General features: G+C 37.3%; 2 protein-coding genes across 2 annotated transcripts; both read right to left on the bottom strand.

Annotated features, from left to right (window-relative positions):
- Positions 1 to 7,096: 7,096 nt before the first annotated feature.
- Positions 7,097 to 11,307, bottom strand: abhd14a (abhydrolase domain containing 14A). Its single transcript, XM_062415699.1, has 5 exons — positions 11,005 to 11,307; positions 9,994 to 10,274; positions 9,758 to 9,873; positions 8,617 to 8,852; positions 7,097 to 8,048 (listed from the first exon to the last, which is right to left on the bottom strand). The coding sequence occupies exons 2-5, from the start codon at positions 10,254 to 10,256 to the stop codon at positions 7,866 to 7,868; spliced, it is 798 nt and encodes a 265-aa protein (XP_062271683.1). The 5' UTR covers positions 10,257 to 10,274; positions 11,005 to 11,307; the 3' UTR covers positions 7,097 to 7,865.
- A 3,153-nt stretch (positions 11,308 to 14,460) lies between these two features.
- Positions 14,461 to 18,884, bottom strand: hyal2b (hyaluronidase 2b). The gene is made up of 4 exons (XM_062415606.1): positions 18,755 to 18,884; positions 16,829 to 17,808; positions 15,876 to 15,965; positions 14,461 to 15,793 (listed from the first exon to the last, which is right to left on the bottom strand). Exons 2-4 carry the CDS (start codon positions 17,777 to 17,779, stop codon positions 15,404 to 15,406), a joined length of 1,431 nt encoding a protein of 476 aa, XP_062271590.1. The 5' UTR covers positions 17,780 to 17,808; positions 18,755 to 18,884; the 3' UTR covers positions 14,461 to 15,403.
- Positions 18,885 to 21,419: the final 2,535 nt, after the last annotated feature.

Raw genomic sequence — 21,419 nt, 5'->3', positions numbered from 1 at the left:
TGTTCACTCACTCAGTATCAAGCATATTTACTGTATCATTTTTGAGAAATTCTGCCTCAAAGTTCTTTCTTTTGCATTGAAAAAAGGCCTCATGCTCTATATTTATTCTACTGTAAAATACCTTTGATCCATAATTTCTGACAAAGGTTAATACACTTAACCCCAGGACCATCCTGACTGTTCACTCACTCAGTATCAAGCATATTTACTGTATCATTTTTGAGAAATTCAGCTTCAAAGTTCCTTTCTTTGCATTGAAAAAAGGCACTATGTGCAATCATGCCTCATGCTCTATATTTATTCTACTGTAAAATCCCTTTGATCCATAATTTCTGACAAAGGTTAATACACTTGACCCCAGGACTATCCTAACTGTTCACTCACTCTGTATCAAGCATATTTACTGTATCCTTTTTGAGAAATTCAGCCTCAAAGTTCCTTTTTTTGCATTGGAAAACGGCACTATGTGCTATATTTACTCTACTGTAAAATCCCTTTGATCCATAATTTCTGACAAAAGTTGATACACTTGACCTCAGGACCATCCTGACTATTGATTCGGTCAGTATCAAGCATATTTACTGTATCATTTTTGAGAAATTCTGCCTCAAAAGTCCTTCTTTTGCATTGAAAAAAGGCACTATGTGCAATCATGCCTCATGCTCTATATTTATTCTACTGTAAAATCCCTTTGATCCATAATTTCTGACAAAGGTTAATACACTTGACCTAACCCTCACTCCTTTAACCCATATATCACTTACATGCAATATTGTGTGTATTTCTTTTGATCATTTTGAGTAAATAAAAATCCCCTGCTAATTTCCGTGTGTTCTCTCTATGCCCTTTTCAGATTGCAAACGTCAGCCAGGTATGCAAGAACTGATTCCATATCAAACACTGTCACTGTAGCTTTGACAATGCTCTTGATGCTTCTAAAATAATTGTGTTCTATTTTTCAAGAATGCCAAATTAAAAGTCAAAACAGAAATTTTGACTGATTGACTAGTTTAGTGAATTTATTTATAGTTACTGTAGATTAAAATTAGTTTTATTCCCTTCATTTATTTAATATTTATATTTAATTATGCATTTTTATTATTTCCTGAGTTGGTAACTTTCCACTGTATAAGCGCATGCGCAGTGTTATCACAAGAGATTTGCCTTTCCAACGACCGTCAAACGTGGAGGAATGGCGCTCAAACGAGGGTAAGTTGCCTTCTTTCCTAAGCCTACACTGTAACAAATTACTGTAAAAATACAGTGAATTTCATACAGTAATGTACCGTTTTTCATGAATACAGTTAAATACTGTTAATGGTGATGCCTTTACGCAATAAAAATACAAACAGTAAGCTACTGACTATCTTGAATATGTTTTTGCCCATTGTATGATTTTCTGTGCTGACTGTGCTAAATGAGGTGGTGGGACCTGATGCAACATGTTGCTCATATGAGTTGTGGATGGACTTAAACAAAAAACATATTCAAGATAGTCAGTAGCTTACTGTTTGTATTTTTATTGCGTAAAGGCATCACCATTAACAGTATTTAACTGTATTCATGAAAAACGGTACATTACTGTATGAAATTCACTGTATTTTTACAGTAATTTGTTACAGTGTAGGCTTAGGAAAGAAGGCAACTTACCCTCGTTTGAGCGCCATTCCTCCACGTTTGACGGTCGTTAGAAAGGCAAATCTCTTGTTATAACACCGCGCATGCGCTTATACAGTGGAAAGTTACCAACTCAGGAAATAATAAAAATGCATAATCAAATATAAATATTAAATAAATGAAGGGAATAAAACTAATTTTAATCTACAGTAAATATAAATAAATTCACTAAGCTAGTCAATCAGTCAAAATTTCTGTTTTGACTTTTAATTTGGCATTCTTGAAAAATAGAACACAATTATTTTAGAAGCATCAAGAGCATTGTCAAAGCTACAGTGACAGTGTTTGATATGGAATCAGTTCTTGCATACCTGGCTGACGTTTGCAATCTGACAAGGGCATAGAGAGAACACACGGAAATTAGCAGGGGATTTTTATTTACTCAAAATGATCAAAAGAAATACACACAATATTGCATGTAAGTGATATATGGGTTAAAGGAGTGAGGGTTAGGTCAAGTGTATTAACCTTTGTCAGAAATTATGGATCAAAGGGATTTTACAGTAGAATAAATATAGAGCATGAGGCATGATTGCACATAGTGCCTTTTTTCAATGCAAAAGAAGGACTTTTGAGGCAGAATTTCTCAAAAATGATACAGTAAATATGCTTGATACTGACCGAATCAATAGTCAGGATGGTCCTGGGGTCAAGTGTATCAACTTTTGTCAGAAATTATGGATCAAAGGGATTTTACAGTAGAGTAAATATAGCACATAGTGCCGTTTTCCAATGCAAAAAAAGGAACATTGAGGCTGAATTTCTCAAAAAGGATACAGTAAATATGCTTGATACAGAGTGAGTGAACAGTTAGGATAGTCCTGGGGTCAAGTGTATTAACCTTTGTCAGAAATTATGGATCAAAGGGATTTTACAGTAGAATAAATATAGAGCATGAGGCATGATTGCACATAGTGCCTTTTTTCAATGCAAAGAAAGGAACTTTGAAGCTGAATTTCTCAAAAATGATACAGTAAATATGCTTGATACTGAGTGAGTGAACAGTCAGGATGGTCCTGGGGTTAAGTGTATTAACCTTTGTCAGAAATTATGGATCAAAGGTATTTTACAGTAGAATAAATATAGAGCATGAGGCCTTTTTTCAATGCAAAAGAAAGAACTTTGAGGCTGAATTTCTCAAAAATGATACAGTAAATATGCTTGATACTGAGTGAGTGAACAGTCAGGATGGTCCTGGGGTCAAGTGTATTAACCTTTGTCAGAAATTATGGATCAAAGGGATTTTACAGTAGAATAAATATAGAGCATGAGGCATGATTGCACATAGTGCCTTTTTTCAATGCAAAAAAAAGGAACTTTGAAGCTGAATTTCTCACAAATGATACAGTAAATATGCTTGATACTGAGTGAGTGAACAGTCAGGATGGTCCTGAGATCATGTGTATGAACCTTTGTCAGAAATTATGGATCAAAGGGATTTTACAGTAGAGTAAATATAGAGCATAAGGCCTTTTTTCAATGCAAAAGAAGTAACTTTGAGGCAGAATTTCTCAAAAATGATACAGTAAATATGCTTGATACTGAGTGAGTGAACAGTCAGGATGGTCCTGGGGTCAAGTGTATTAACCTTTGTCAGAAATTATGGATCAAAGGGATTTTACAGTAGAGTAAATATTGCACATAGCGCCGTTTTCCAATGCAAAAGAAGTAACTTTGAGGCTGAATTTCTAAAAAATGATACAGTAAATATGCTTGATACTGAGTGAGTGAACAGTTAGGATGGTCCTGGGGTCAAGTGTATTAACCTTTGTCAGAAATTATGGATCAAAGGGATTTTACAGTAGCGTAAATATAGAGCATAAGGCCTTTTTTCAATGCAAAAGAAGTAACTTTGAAGCTGAATTTCTCAAAAATGATACAGTAAATATGCTTGATACTGAGTGAGTGAACAGTCAGGATGATCCTGAGATCACGTGTATGAACCTTTGTCAGAAATTATGGATCAAAGGGATTTTACAGTAGCGTAAATATAGAGCATAATGCCGTTTTTCAATGCAAAAGAAGAAACTTTGAGGCTGACTTTCTCTCAAATGATACATGTTTGATACTAAGTCAGTGAGAGTAAACGTAGTCTTGAGGTGCAAAATGTCAAAAATTGGTATGAAAGCATCAAGCCTTTTCATAATAAAATAATTAGCATTTTAGATCAATAGCTTCTAGACTATGTGGCCTATCACATTGGCATGTCTGTTTTTACTGCCTTGGAATAACCGACGTTTTATTTTGAAAACTCGCTCCGTATCAGTGAACTACGTGCATTTGCCATACATTATAGAATACGAGCGCACTTGAAATTTTGGCGCGGCTGGCTTGACCACGAAAAGACGAACGCCGGCTCACTTGACCGCAGTGGCGTAGCTGGGCTGTATTCCACATGGGTTTTGAGGTCAAAGGGGCCCGCCGCACACACAAATAGAGGACAGAAAAAAAGCCAAAAAAGTGCATCAAGAATGAACCATGAGAGTGATTAGAATTGCAATAGCCGCCTTCTTTTATTGGCAACCATTCCCCAGACCCTATACAAAACAGGCAAATTAAATTAATAAATAAATGACACACATGACCAACATAACATAAATAACAACACATAAATAACACTTTCCCAATGCAATCCCAATACAAATAAATACACAAAATAAAATTATAATAAAATAACTAAAGGTGCCATTACACTACCAGGCATAGAAATCCTCTCACTAAGAATAACTTTGATAAACATTGGTAAACATAAAAGTGCAGCTGCATGAGAGCAAAAAGGGCTATTGAAAAAATACAAAATAAATGATCCCCAAAGAAATCTAAAACAAAAGCAACCGGACTTGGTTATTTGTCTAGGAAGACGTTTCACCTCTCATCCAAGAGGTTCCGCTTCATCAGTTCATGTACGCATCTGACCAGGCTGGGACTGGTCCAGTCTTCCTAGACAAATAACCAAGTCCAGTTGCTTTTGATTTAAATTTCTTTGGGGATAACAATGACCTGGACAAATGAGAATATTCACAGGCACAAAATAAATGAGTTTGAAACTTTGCATTACTGCCACTACTGAGCTAGAACTGTGTTTTTCTGTTCTTCATTCTGGCAAATGTCTCAACAACATTGTTAAAGTTCGATATAATTTTTCGAGGTTAGGATCGAGGAGCCGCTCGTATCCCCCCTGCAACTTAATGCAGTGACCCAGTCTGACGTTACACTCTGTGCTACCTGCCGCTGCGAGGGAAGGCAGCCGCGGTCAACCACGTCCCGAACCTCCCTATGGCCAGCCGGGGCGGCTGGCCATAGGGAGGTGATTTAAACCAAAAAAATAAAAAATAAAAATCCTCGGCAGTATGGTGATGCCGCAGGATTTCACCACAAGAGGGCCCATGGGTTTACAAAACCCACCAACCCTACGTCATCTACGCCCATGGATGATACACACTCAGGTGTGACGTCATTCTCAGCTCAACTTCCAACTTCCGAAGTAAATGGAACGCAGCATGAGTCCTTTATATTTACATAGTAGGCACGTCCTGTTCCACGGAGGACACCATGTTGCACCTCCATGTTTCTACAGTACCCCAGAATGGACAAACCAAACACTGGCTCTAGAGAGGGCCTTTTGCGCTTTTTTTTTTGTTGCAATCACTGTCTATAATGACGGACAATGCGCTTCTACTTCCTACCGCTTTGCAAAAGTGAAGAAAAAAAATCTCCTTCCCGGGTGCTGCCATCTTACTTGTGTGACATTATTTGGAGCCAGAGTCTGTGCAGTAGAGTCATGTGGGATGACAGCCCATGGGATACGCCCACTCAACTGTCCTGAAGGAGGTTTGAGAGCGGCTGTCAATCAAGATGTCACACCCCCTTTTTATATCATGAAATTACTAATTAAAGCAAACATCAGAAAAATGAAAAACATCAGTGGGATAGGAAACAACCCAAACTAACAAAAACTATCTTTGGAAAAATTGTATTTGAGGTGTATTTTTATATTTCAGTTTCACACATGTCCTATGTGCTAACATGGAGGGGGAAGGACTTGATTTATACTGGGGGCAATTGAGATGTTTTGGGGAGCTGTCATGATGTCCATCTTACAGTCAATGATTGCACTAAATATTACACACTGGTTCTTTAAGGGGCGGGCCTACGAGTATGATTTCTGACATCACAATTTTGGAGCCAATCCTGGTCCAACATAAGCCTTACCCTAACCCTTACATAAATGTGATGTGGAAACTTGAAGCCTCCAGTGTACAAACACTGAGAATGGACTTTATGGTGAAGTAGGAGACATCTTGTGTCCAGTAGTTACATACATGTTTTTAAAATCCTGTATGTGTGGTGTATTGTCAGTGTACTCTTAACTATGAGAAATCTTAGCCACAGATGTTGACTGTTAAGAAAGAGGCCCAGGGGTCAAAAGGTTCCTGAGTTTCTTCGAACGAAGAACAACACTTCTTAGAAACTGTCATTTCTTGATGGGCTTGGTGCCAGAATGTCTGGCATTATGTTGAAATAGCTTATAGGAACCATATGTGTTTGGACCCTATGTCAATTATTGTATGGTGCAGCAACTGAGTAAACAAAAAGGTGTTGACTGGAAGCCTTAACTTTAAATTGACTCATGACACTCCTTTCTTTTTGATATCATTATCTGTGACAATAATTATAGTTACTTGAATGAGCAGATATCAGCTTCATTAACAACACTCCATTTCATTAAATATATACACATATTCATAGTCTGTAAATTTTAATGAGGGAGAAAGATATCATTTAAATAAGAGAGATAAGATAATTGATCTTTTTTTGTGTTAAAACCATATCAGACAGATTATTCTTCAAAGTAGAGTATTTTATACACATCTTAAAACATGTCGGGAGGAGATCTTTAAATAAACCAAATGAACCTAAAGGAATTAACATTACTTTATACAGGGGTTACGTTATGTGCATGACCTAGAAAGCTACAAATATGGTCCTTGAGAAAGTAAACATATTGAATTTCAACATATGGGTTTTTAAAATAATGAATCTTTAAAACTGAAAAAGATTTATCTTCAGATAGCAGATGTCTTCAATAGTCAAACATGGTTAATATGTCATATTAGTTATCTCCATAATGTGATTATTGTACTAACCGCAAAAGTCAAAGTGCTGCTAAAAAAATAATTTAAGTGCAATTCTAGTTGTATTACAGTTATAGACCACAGTAGTGTAAGAAGTACAATTTTGCTTTTAGTATCCTACTTATTCTTGTGTTATTTAGCAGCCACTGTGCCTGTGTAGCAATGTCACAATGTAAAAGTACTCTATTGCAAGTGAAATATCTGCTTTCAAAATACCACTTGACATACGTTTTAATGCAGCAGTGTTGCATTTATAAACTGAAACACACAAAACACAATCTCTGTTTTTATTGTAAGCTATGCACGTGTCATTTTGAGATTTTCTTCTTTTTTTGCATGATTGTCCAAACTTATTGCAAATATATTACATATCACTTTACCATCATGATATAAATAAATGTGGACTTATTGTGATCATTTTAAATGTTCCCTTTAAACTTTTTTAAGAATAAATTACAGTGTGCGTTCATTTTGTTTGCTTTTGTTGAGTACAGCATGTCTTCATGGAAGCTGGCATGGTTACCAGATCTTAATATACAAATCTGTCATATGTGAAGCGAGCAAAAGCTATTCAAACACAGGAAGCAGTTACATCTGCATATTTACAATAACATACATGTCACCTACAAAAATGGCAACAGTGAAGCAAACAAATTCCATGTTTTACATGCAAATAGAGACATGAAACACATGAAACAAAACTCACCACTATACAAGACTGAGGCTTTTTTTTTTTTTTTTTTTTTTACAACAGGCTGAGCTGAACTAGTCTCGTATGTTTGAATGACACAATGGAAACTGAAAAAATAAAGACACTTTTTTAATTTAGGAAACATCTGAAATACTGTGTTTTGAAGGGTAACTACAAGATTTAGCATGCCATTTTCCATTAATTAAAACCTATTCTCAAGCCAGTGCTCTTTGCTTCATGTATGAGAATAAGGGTTATTTATTTTTTAGCAAAATTGTCACTACATTGAACCATTCATTAGAGGACAAGTGTTCCTCTCTCTTTTTTTCTCTTTTCTATCTATTCTTCCTCCGCTACACATCTCATTTCAGTTCGCTGAGGAAGTCGATCAGTCCTTGGTGAAATTCTCTGGGTTTGTCCATATAGCAGGCATGACGAGCTCCCTCTAACTTCAGCACGGAGTGATTAGGAAGTTGTATGAGGTTCTTGTGGGATTGGGCACCCAAATTTGTGTCAAGGGCCCCAAACACTATCAAAGTGGGAGTCTGGGAACAAAACCAGGGTGAGAAGTTACAAAAGGGAAACAGTGTTAATAGGTCTATGCCACTCCTGTACGATCAATGTGAAGCAAAACAGCAAGTAGTCAGTTAGCTTTAAGACTGGAAACAGGGAAACGTATTAACATGTTATATTTAATTTGTTGAATCCATATAAAGATCAGTGTGCAAAAAAATCATGTTGTGGGGTTATGTGACCGACTATTTCTTGGCAGGGCATAGTTAGTGAAGTTTGCTGTGTGAACTGTTTTCATGGTTTCAAAAGGTAACATGTTACATACACAATGCACACAGACAGCAGTTCAATAGGGGCCCACAGCTCATTCTAGGGCCTCCTAGTGGATTACTCTGGTCGTACCTCACTTGTATGGATTCAACATTAAAGGAACACTTCACCCAAAAAACAAAAGTTGACTACCACCAATAGCCATAATGAAAAAAAAGTTAATTTACCCATCTATCAAACATCTAATGGGGCAATTACATTATGTTTGTAGTCTCTATTTGGATACATTAATCACAACAATCACATCGGCACAGTCTATTCTTCTCTCACCTGAACATTTTGGTACTGTTGAGGAGTGTAACTTCGGGTACCAACGGGGGCTATGGGAATAAATCCATGCAGCTGAGCGTTATTCTTCATGAGGAAGGGGATGGAGTAATGTCCACTCATGGAGGGGCTCAGGAGCACAGCTGATCTGACACCCAAGGACTCCATGAACCTGGAAAGCAGGTCCACCCGATTCTGATCCGTCTTCAGAGCGTCTGAGTCTGGTGATTTTCCATAACCTTCAAGAAGAGGAAGAATTTGTGAAAGAAAAGAGCTAGTTATTTTTAAATAAATATAATAAGAAAATGCGTGTGTTGACATTCACATTTCTTTGTGCCTTTTTAAAGTATTTGGACACATTCAAGTTTTACACATTTGTTAGTTATAAATTTGATTCAAAAGCCCTGCTAACCATGATTTCTGTTATTCTGGCTGGGAATAACCTGAGGTCACCAAACTTCATGTAGTAACTACTGCTTATATTATCCAAAATGTAAGGCTAGTGCAGCAGGTAAATAAAATACTACGAGTATCAAACGCATGAATGTTAATACTGCAAACACACTGTATACACCTCACACTGTGATAATTAATGTCAGTGTTCCTATATCAGCAAAATTTTTCTAATCTCAGCAATGGGAAATTAACATCCCATGTGCAGTTTTCAGTCCCCATTTATGTAAAAACAAAAAACAAACAAACAAACAAACCACACACTACATTCAGATTAAGGCAGGTAAAACTATTTCTGCTTTTCAACCACAAGAGTGCACTGTCAGCCCATGAAACCCAAGCCTGCTCAATCAACACAATGATGAAAGATATATAAATAAATTACATTCTTTGTACGAAAAACCTGTAGTGGTCTGGTGTTGTTTTCTTTCAGACCAAGTGTGTTAATCTCCCAATGTGTTAATTTACGTTGTGTTGTCACTCGACTAAGTCTTACACTGTACAACCTCAGAGTTGATATTTGTTTGTATCTAGATTAAATTCTGGGTACTGTCAGAATACTGTTACTGTCAACATTTTTTATCTGATTTATTACTGCACCACAGCATATAAAATATGTGTATAATCAGGTTTAAGGGACTGCTGTCACTATAATTAGTGCTAATTATGTGCAATAAGGCTTAAACTCTACCTGGCAGGTCCATTGCTAAGGCCTGATATCCATTAGTTGCTAGCAGGGCCATCGTTCCGAGTTCTTCCCAGGTTTTGGATGTGAAGGCCTGGCCATGCAGAAGGACCACTTGCAGCCTGCACAGAATGAATCATTTTGTTTTCTTGTGACTTCTTAACATCTCTTAAGGTCTCTCTGGTGTAGGCATCTCAATCTTATTAAATGTTTTAAGCAGGCCTCTGCTTGTATCACCTCACCTGGGCAATATCTGTCGTCCAGCTCCGTCGACAGGTAAAGCTTCTCGGAAGAACAGCGGAGGGTCCCCGGGCAGCTGTCCAGTGCGAATAGACACATTGATGGTTGGAAGTGCAGGGGGAGGGGTGGCCATTAGACCCATTCTTTGCGCTTCAAGGGACGGCTCCATGCTGCCCTGGCGAATGGAGGGCAGCAGCAGGTACAGCAGTAACGTGGCCAACAAAACCAGGCCCAGGACAACAAGACGATTACGCAAGAAATTCATTTTGTCAAGATGAACGATCTGGGAAAAATGGCAGACAGCGCATCATCTGAGAAACAATCGTAAAAACTCATTCATACATTATTTGTTTGACAGTGTATGTGAAAGCTGACAACCCCATGGTTCAACCTACAGCTCTGTGTACACAATCTTAGTTTCTAAAAGTAAAATGACAGTTTTTACTATCTGCATCAAAGAGATATGAGGAACGTTCTGTAGGCTGATGTTGCCATTTTACTAGATATCAGAGATTTACTTAATGAATAACACACAGGAATGATGGTTAAAAATCTCTCTTATTAAAAATGATTTTTTTTTAAACCCAACTTTTGATGCTTTGATTCAATTTGATGCTTGGCATATAAAGTAACTCAATCAAAGTGTCACAGATTATTTGCATCCCAGCATATAATTGCAGTGGTCCCCGCTCACAGTACGTGTAAAAGTGAGTCTGGAAAAACATTGCACTATGGCAGTAAATTAGTATGTTTTAACAGTTTAACACTGAGGATGGCTGTGCAGGGAATTGATGTACAGGATTAATCCAGAAAAATCCACAAGATGTGCTCAGCTGACACAGAGTGAAAGCTGATCCCTCCAGGATGAAAATGTGTATAACTGAGGAGCAAAAATAGAAACGTGGCCGATATCATTTCATCAACATTTGCAGGAAAGCTAACATTAGCTCGACGTGTCGCTCTGCAGACTAACTGTCTTTTCATTAAGGATGCATCACCAGGGGAAAACATACCGACACAGAGTAGATACAGCAGGACACGTTCACTGACAAAAGGACGCGGCTGTCTGCTTTATCGTCATGTCTTCAACATTGCTGTTTGATGGGAAATATTGCTGAAAGGCTTCGGAATCGATGCTGCTGTCAGCTAGCTTAGCTATACATTGTTTTACTGACAAGAAACTGCCCGAATATTCAGTGTAGACTAGATAGAAATATTCCCGATTAATAAAAAGTAAACACTAAAAGAAAAATCTGTGAAAAAAATCTGATGAAAATATGCTAGTTATGTGTTAAATCTGCTGCGGTCTAAATCTTTTGTCCCTCATCGGAGCACATTACGAGCTGCACATAACAACTCTAAGCACCGTACGTCATTTCCGGGCGAGGCTGCCCGAAAATAGTATATAGTAGTAATATAAGTATAAATATTTTAGAATAATCTTTATTGTCATTGTCTCTGTCAATCAGAGAATTTAACTCTTTAATTCGTGCTATCCACAATAAATTAATTCAACTTGCGAAAATAAGCCACTAAAGTTATGGTTAAAAAAGAGATACCACAGCCTTCTTTAATGCTCAATGGAACTGACAATAATCATTTTAGAGAAGAAATAAGTCGGTTTCCAGAGGTTTTTCTGGAGATAAAAAATTCTGGTCAGGGGAGAATTTTATTTTATTTCCCCCCCCCTCCCTTTTCTCCTGTCTTTTTGTATTAGTTTTGTGTGTTTGTGTGTGTGTTTTTTTTATTATTTTCCCTTTGTCCTCTTCCATGCCTTTTTCTCTCACCTGCTTTAGGCCAGCAAACATAAATAGTGTTTAAATTTTGGGTTTCAATATTTTTTAATTGACGTAATGGGTTTATTTTATACAATAAGCATTTCTGTTAATTTCCATCTAGACAGACAGAAACTTAGTAATAATTGCCGCTTGCAAGGCTGTAAAAACTGTACTTGAAAAAGTATTTCTCATACAAATTCAACCGTTAACCATCATAGCATCACTTATTTACTTCCTTCTCTTCGTTTTTCATTTTTACCTGAATTGATGTCTGCTTACATGCTGCTTTTTCCTGTATCTGTTGTAAATTCTGTTCTCTTAATAAAGGAAAAAACTTTTGTACTTGTATTTTCAAAATATCTTTGCAGTAAAGTTGTGTTAATTGCAATAAACTCAGAGGCTCTTTCAGAATAGGTGGATAAAATGATGATGTTCCTTTTCTTCTTACCGATAAGTCAAAATGCCAAACAGTCACCAAAAAATGACAAGAAGAGAAAATTACACTGAAAGTTCTTTTTTAATATTGAAGTTCTCTGATGTAAAAGGTGAATATCAAATATGTATAAAGATACAAAACATTGCATACTGTGCAACCCTTTAGATTTTTCAGATTTGGTTTCAAACAATATCAATACATTTTGGCAAAATAAGGTCTTCAAATAAAGACACTATAAGACTAAAATAAAAACTTCATAGTTTTAGATTTGTTATTGTTCTACCTTCCAGACAGCCACAGCCCTTTTCTGAATGGTATGAGAGTCAATTTTCAGAAACTGGAAACTTGTCAGAGTAACATAATCACAGTGCACATTGTATGACAGTGTGCATTTGACTTAAGTAATCTACGTATAGGAGTAGATTAATAACACGGATTACCCAACTCTAACAAGGTCAAAGTCTCATGTGTAATTTGTGCTGTTGTGCAATGAATTTACTGCCCGGAGGACAAGAAGAAATCACATTAAAATATCTGAAACATTATGGTATGCCTTCGAAAATGGGTGGCGATATTTGTCTATGGTATGAAATTATGCAAAAGCCAACAGTAGGGCTCTTCAAAGCACTTCATTTGTAGCCATTTTTTCTCCTTTCATGGAAACATAAATATTGATCTTTGGCAATAAGTTGTCAACATAGTACTATGGAATAAAATCTGAGCTCTAATCTAAGATTTGCATTATACAGAAGTGGCATCTTTCTTCCATCTCTATTCCACATAATTGTGTTACTGTGTATTTTTTACAGAAACTTTCATTTAATCTGATTAATATGTAAATTATTCTTCAGTCTAATACATCATACTGTATTTAAAATAATGATAAATAAAACCTTAGATAAGCAACTGAGTTGAAGGCAAATAAAAGTAAAACATCATAGAAGCACCCATTTCTTTTCAGACAAGATTCACAGTGGAGCATAACTCTAAAATGAGACATCAAATGGAAAAAACACCAAATTTTACTGCAGTACACTGCTGGTGTGCCTTCCAGTAAGAAATCTTAATATCACCTCTTGTAAGTATCTGCATGGAGTAAAGCCAGATCTACCTCAACAGAAAAAGAGTTAAAGTGCAGAATTTCATAAAATTTGCAGCATGCTGAACATAAAAGTTGTACTGCAATATCGTTTGTGTGATTCTCCATTTTCCGAGTTTGTGAAAAACAACACAACCAACTACTTTTTGCCAGCTAAATACTTTTTGGAGCACTGACATAGAGAATAAATACAGAACTTAGTCTATACATATGAAACTGCCCAGCTAGCTTCAGTCTAGTAAATATATTTACTTGGCGAAAAAATGGAGGTGAAGATGTACCTTCAGTAGTTGCTATGGACAAAGTGTCACCGGCAGAAACTCTGACACAAAACAAAGTGCAAGCAATTTAGACTACAGATCAAAAAATAAAAACTGTTTTAATTTAAGACTGGTAAATTATATTGTCCGATATTTATTTTCTTTTAACAAACTCATTTTTAAAGAATATTACATTGTACTGAGCGGGACATTTTCCAGTTGATAGATAAATTTGTCAGTGCCCTCTGGGAGAAACTGTTTCTAAACATGTTTTTGGCCTTTTTGTACTGAAAATTCTCCCTTATCGAAGACTTAATTACCGTTCTGTCCACTCATCCCTTTTTATATGCGTCATTATTTTAAAAAAGGCATTTGGAGTTAATATCAGTACAAAGCACTGTGCCTAACAGAGGGCTGAGATGAAAACTGCTGTAAAAAAGTCATTAATAACAGCTGTAAACAAACACAACAGTAAAAGAAGAGCACTTCGTAGCCCTGTTAAGGCACATTTCTGAACTGAAAGAGGCAGGTCCAACCGTGAACCAAAGATAAAAAGCTTTAAAGTCCAACTGAAATCACTTAGTCATTCCTTTTAACAGTGAAATATATATATTGTCTGTGTGTTTTTAAAAATGTATTGATAATAGTTCTTTTATTATCAAAAGGAACGGCAGTTGGCAGGGCTGAGCTCCAGCAGGGGAATGAGAGACAAAGTAAACAAACTTGCACCGTAGCTGACAAGTCCTGGGCAGACAGTGTGTTGTTAGCGGTGGTACTGAAGAGTAAGTACCACACCGACACCTAAATGGACCAAAGTTACATTTGCAGGTGCATTTATGCTAATTAACTAGCCTGCAAACTGATATTAGATGTCCAAAGTTGGACTGAGGCTTGTTCAACACGCTAAGGTGCAGCAGAAGTCACTCGTTCATGTCTGTAAGTTAGACAACAGTGAGACTTTAGCAGGAAACCAAATATGGGTTGCTCTTCAGTCTGTGGCTCTTGTGTTGTGTAGCAGGATGCAATCAGATAGGGGTGTCATCGTGAAACCAAAAATGATAGAATTTAAATTTTCCCTTTTGGTTTCTAACACACACAAGACATGTGATCTACAGAGTAAATGTGTGCTGTAGCTGAAAAAAAAAAATAATGCACGCAATTTCAGTTGGACTTTGAAGGCTGCATTTGTCATAATTGATCACTTTTTGACATAATTAAAATATTTATATTTCAGTCACAAAGGTAAATGTCTTGGCATCATACATAAATAGATTAAAACTAAAATGATGAGTTTAGGCAGCACTATCCAAAAGCAGAACACCTAAAACCACTTTCTCTTTTGATGAGCTGGGCATTAAATTGACCTTTATCCCACTTTAAGATCTACTCCATCATTAAAAAAAGATACATACAAAAAAAACTTGAGGTTAAGCAGTCTTTTTTCATAAGGCATTTCATTGTGGGGACCGTCCCACAAAGACTTTGTATTCCATATGAACACGGAGTGACAGTTTATCCTCATCCGGAGGTCAAGGTCAGCATGGAGCATGATGGAGGGCTTTAAGGGATCGGTTGAATTTTTGACATACAATGGTATCAGTTAATAACCACTTGCAATATTGATGAATGAGATTGGAGATCTTTCAGTGCAGCCTGTTAGAAACTAATATATTTCTTGGACGGACCTGTGTGCTGAGATCATAAGCTCCCGTTTTACTGGGATATCTGACCACTGTATCACTAGTGCTCAGTAACTTTCACCACTTTTATGTCAAAAAGACTGAACTGTCGTTTTCAGAGCGGGCAGAAGCAGTGAACAGTTTGGGCTTCTCAGTTTCCTTACTGGAGCAGAGTGAGGAGTCCTAGTGGGAGTAAAAAGCAAAGAGGCCAGGTTCCGAAGACAGAGGAGGCTTTATTCTGCCCTTTTTCTTTCTGAGCACAGCTCTCACCTCTGTACCCACTGTAGCATTGGCACTTGAAGTGTGCGCGAAAAAGAGTCAGCTCAGCTTGGCTTGGCATGCCGGTAACCTTCAACTGGCCACCCTGGCTGATGATGGTGTGGGTTACGGGGCTGAGATGGAGGTACACATCACTGTCTGGTAATGCGCGCTGACAGCGACCGTGAGAGTTACACAGCACCTGACTGCACTGTTCTGCTGCTGTAGACACATTGAGCAGGTACCGGCCCAGCGGTCCCTGAAGATATTTATTTAGGGTGGAGCAACTGGCCTGTAGGGGGGAAAAAAAGACATTAACCTACATCACTGAGCACCAGGCTTTTCAGTAACAAACCAGCAGGGATGGCACTTACATCGTTGCTGGCGTAGGATGTGTCCCCCCAGAAGATAACACCTGCTGCTCCAAGTGCAACACTCTCACCAATGGTGGAGACCAGATCCTCCTACAAAACAATCACACACGTCAGCTGAGTATCAAATATTTTGGGAAACCGATACATGAATTAATTTTGTTTGTTAGTACATTTGAATATCACGTAAGTGAGTCTTTGAAATGGTCATTAAGCTGATACACTTCCAACAACGTATAATGTCAACCTGTTAACATGTGTGCATGACTCAGTGTTTAATGTTGATGCTTCCTGTGATTTAATTGACTGCTACCCAGACACACTACAAACAGTACAGACACGTTCTATAGCCAGCACCAGTGTGTTGTCACCTGAGACGTCCCATCCAGGAAGATAACGGTGTCTCTGAGTCAAAGTCTGCACGGCAGTAAGCAAACAGCTGCTCAGATTTCAGGTGAAATCAATAAACTACACATTGCCAAAGGTGAAACTTACATTAGGAGTAGGAAGTCTCCCACTGTGATACATGCTTGTAATATTTTACTGTTATGCTGCTATTCGTTGCAATATATTTGGACAATTAGTAGAACCATGTTACACAAACATTCATAAGAAAAGTGTAACATTAAAACGTTTAATCAGTTACTCAATTAGTCATTTGGCAGACAATTAATGGCAACTTCTATAATTAATTCAGACAATAAAGAACAAACATTTTCTGCAGTGTGTGTAAATATCCTTTCAGTTTCAAATCACTCTCAATTAAGTACAATTTAAGCGTCACTTTAGAGAGTGAGGACACATTCATGACATTTTTTTTAATTAAATGATTTACTGATGAAGCAAACGTTTGTGATAGATTAAGCAATAGTTAATATATAATAAAAGCACTCCAAAATAAATAATGAAATAATGATCCTTCTGTGCTGGAGTAACTCCTGCTTTACTCAACTGACCTCAGTAAGGAGGGTCATCTGATTGATGTATGTAGGCCGGGTGTAAACAAACACAGGGCGTGCTAATCCATCCCCAACAGATGCCAGGCGCATCGCCTCCATCACCCTGTTGCGAACAAACAGGCGGCCATAATTTGTAGATTTAAGCACAGAACCGATGTACACAGATGGGAAGAGTGCAGTGCACTCCATCCACAACCAGTTAAGCTGATCATTGCGGGACATTTCCACAGCCGGGCAGCGGCCTGTGTAGTCCTTAAGGCCACTCCTGTAGTCATGGTTGTAACAATCTGGAAACAGGTAGAAGCCCCACAGTTGATTGGGCATCAAATTCTTTGCAAGTTTCAGAGTCTCTAGCATGAATTTGCGAGCAGAGAGCTCAAATTCCTGCTGTGCAACTTTTCCCACTTGTTCTGGGGTCCACTTAGGGTTCTTTTTGGCCACCATTTCACGGGATTTATTTCGATAAATATCCTTAGTATCCCAATTTCGGATCCACAATGGGCGCCACTCCTCCCAGTCAATAACAGCCAAACCTTTTGCATCCGACTCACGTATATATTTCTGCAAACCTTCAGGCATCTTTGCATAGTGCTGAGTGAGGCTGGCAAGCTGTGGAAGGCCTCCATTCACTACAGTGCCATCACGCTCATAATAGGGATAAAGCCCGAGGCGCTCCTTGTAGAAAATAGTGAGGTTCTGCCGGACAAAGCCCTCATTGGGGGATGCTACAATGTCAAACTGGTCCAGAGATAAAGTTACGCGATGTCGCGGGGCACACTCCTGTGTTGGGGCATTCCAGGCAAGAAGAACAGGCTTCTGGGAATATAATGGCCATCTTGTCTGCTTTATATCTGCTGAACACAAGACTGTCCATGATGTTAACAGTGTCAGAAGAAACCAAGACATCTGGCCAGCTGTAGAGAAGAGAGAGTGAAATACAGCCCCCATGGCCACTGTACACCTTCTGTCTTCTTTCTCTGCAAAAAACAAGGAAAAACAGATTTATAACAATGTCAGAAATATAAAATCTGTGATAAATATTAAACATTGATGTCGACTTTGTGGTATGTGTTTCTTCGCGGTGCTCAGTCTGAAAATAACATGTCATCTTAGAAATAAGGGAAAACTGTCAGAATAACAGAATAAATCATACATCAAGTGTTAAAGCCTACAATGGCCAGATTTAAAGAAAACAGCTGATTTATTACCAAAAAGATCAAGTCTTAATTAGGGCTGGGCGATTATGGCAAAAATCAAAATCATGATTAATTGAACTTTTAACCTCGATTACGATTAATGAACGATTATGTATTTTCACAGTTTCTTTTGTTTTGTATTTTACACTGCCCTCACACGATATTTTGTGATACTTTCGCACATGAGTATCTTTAGGGAGTGAAAATAATGATGTTTTAAGGTGTGACGCTGTGGTTATTGTATAGTTTAGGCACAAAACCCACTTGATAAGAACTATGAAAAGATCATGGTTGGGTTAAAATGATCACTGGAGACAAGTTTTCTAAATTCCTTAAAGATATGCAGCCTTTACTGTCATGGCAACAGTGAACACCACGATTAATTGACATGAGCAACATTAAGTCGATTATTTTTCGATTAATTGCCAAGCCCTAGTCTTAATCACAATAATAGCAGTCAACTTCCCCTATTATACTTGCTGACTGACTCATATTTCTTCGGAAATCCACTTTGATAAGCTAATTGTTGATTTGTGCTAAATGTAAAGTAAAAAAACAACAAATGTTTCTATTAACTGCTGTCATACCAGACTAATTAGCAGACTAATTTAAACTCCTTCTGTCCACACACTAACACAACTTCACCAAATTAGGTTCAAGTCTCATTGAAAGTAACAGACGTGCTAAATCAAGTTAGCTAACGTGATTTCTTCTTGTGCCGTCTGACCTGTTCCGATGAAACTGAAGACTGGGGTTTAATCCACACATGTAACCGTCAGAGAAATTACTTTTCCACCGCCCTGCCATGTGAAAAGTAACAGTCATAGTCCGTTTAATCCATGTTCATCATTCACAAATCTGCCAGCTACGGCTAGAGAAATGAGAGTGATGACGGGTAACGTTGGGCAACAGCAGACCAGTGGATGGAATTCCTGGTAGAGGGGGGATGCTTTATGAAGTCAATTAAATTAGCCATTTTTTGCAATCGTTATTCATACAAGATTAGGTGTTGCTTGACCGATAATTAAATGTATCACGTTACCATCGTTAATTATTAATCGTAGCCCCATATGGCTTACTTTAAAAAAAGAAGAAGAATATTTCATACACGACACTACAGTGCGCCCACCCTCCCCTCTATAAAACCATATGGTACGTTCCCCAAGTGCTGCTCTGCATTGATTTCCCTTGATGAGGGCAAATATGAAACATTCCCCACATACTGAAATGTTTAAGATTGTTCAGTGTTTCCTGATCTGCATCTATTTTACCAATGTTTATAAAAAAGTGAATTCAAAAAAGTTTAAACATAATTGTCAGTGTAAAATGAATGAATTAATGAAGGGGAGATGGACCGACTGACTCCAATGAATGAATGAGTGATTATATGACTGGACATATAAGATAAGATAAGATAAGATAAGATAAGATAAGATAAGATAAGATAAGATAAGATAAGATAAGATATTCCTTTATTAGTCCCACAATGGGGAAATGTACATTATTGCAGCAGCAAAGAGGACAGTAAAAGTAGTGTGTGTCAATAAAAAGAATAAAAACAATAAATAATAAATACAAAAGCAATACAAACAATAGTAGGAAAAACAAATATAATAAAATAATCATAACATTATGTATACGAGTAATATTGGTGTTGAGTATATATGAAATTAGTAGTATACCTGAAATACTAATATTGCACAGTAGTGAACATTAAAAGTGTGGTTTGTCAAATTGTCCAGGTTGGGGAGGGGAGTTGAGGTTTATTGGGAGCAGTGCTGGTTGTACAATCTGACAGCTGAAGGGAGGAAGGACCTGCAATATCAATCCTTCACACACTTTGGGTGAAAGAGTCTGTCACTAAAGGAGCTCTCCAGTGCAGTCAGAGTGTCCCACATGAGGTGCATGTTTCTTTTTTATCCAATAGAATCCAGCAACAGTAATTAGACTTAACTTAACATATTGTTATTGGATGTATGTCTCATATATGTCCCTTTTTCTTTGCTCTCTAACTTGTTCAGTTTGGTACATCTACCAAAATAATAACTTACTTGTTAAAAATCTGTTTCACAAAAAGGTTTATGTCTGGTAATCTTTTATTCATGTTTTACTTTGTTCATATCTCTAGTTTATAACCTCCAGCATAAATTAAACTTGAGAAAAACTGCTTTGTTTTTTGTTGTTTTACTTTTCCCAACACCAGCATCCAAACTTGCATATTTGTTTCAAGGTGCATAGATTGAAAAAGAATACAATAATATGCAGATTGACTACCACACTAGGAACACTGATCTCTCTTAAACCATATTTACAAAGTCTCTATTTACAGTTTTAGAATGGGCATAATTTTAGTATTGAGCTGTCTGGTTGCATTGTGCAGGAATAGCATTAGTTTTGTATGTTGCATCTATTCAGAGGTCATTTGTCATGTCAGGCTAATCTGCTATACATTTGCGCTTCAATACAAGCTCTTACTCTTAATAGTGACAAATAGCATCCCACTGTACAAGAAGTGAAGCAAGACAACATATATTGATAAAGCAAACATGCTCTTAATAACATTCTTAAAAATCTGTCATTTCAAGAAGTTTTCTTACCTTCAGCCTCTGCCTCTTGCCTTTCAATTTTCTGGATGAAAATAATTCAGTCAAGCTGTTCAAGATCAGGATGAATAGAGGCCAAGCTTGTTCTTCTACTATGTTATCAAAGTCTGTTTAATCCACTTGACAAAAGCAATGAAAGAAGCCGTTCATCCTGCGTTGAAATTCACCGCTGACTGGTATTTAAATATGCAGTGGGCTCCACCTCTATCTGAAGTTACAAACACATGTGCAAAACATCTTGCCATGGGAATTTGCTGACATTCACTTTGACAAGGAGTAGTTTCAACAACCTTTACCTTTTTCTCTGCAAAAAAACTGCAGGTTCAATAGGATATATTCAAATCTACACTGTTTTAACGACATTGTTCTAATATCTTTGAATGGGCACACAAAACAGTAAAGTTGTTTTAACTGGTGGAGTCACAAGATGTAGTATTGTTTAGGTTTAGGCCAACTAAATACATTTCACCACATCACTTACTTTTTAGTACATGGTGGCAAATTTCCTATGTGGGCCTCTTTTTTTTAACAGGTTTAGTAACTGAAATCAGCTAAAAAGTGATTTACAATGAAAGGATAGGTCCTCAATTTTTCAAGTCTGTCTTAAAACAACAGTTAGGTTCCCATATGAACAGTAAAAGAGGTTTTCATTGCTGTTATTGTTCTTCCTTTTCATAATATTAAAAGATCCCCTTCAAATGCACTTTCAATGTAAGTGATGGGGGCAAAAATCCACACAGTCACAGTTGTATAAAATGCCTTTTAAAGTTTATCTGGAACTTATATGAG

This window comes from Scomber scombrus, chromosome 3, assembly GCF_963691925.1.
Source record: "Scomber scombrus chromosome 3, fScoSco1.1, whole genome shotgun sequence".
In the NCBI taxonomy this organism is placed as follows: domain Eukaryota; kingdom Metazoa; phylum Chordata; class Actinopteri; order Scombriformes; family Scombridae; genus Scomber; species Scomber scombrus.
This window is presented reverse-complemented; position numbering and strand designations above follow the sequence as displayed.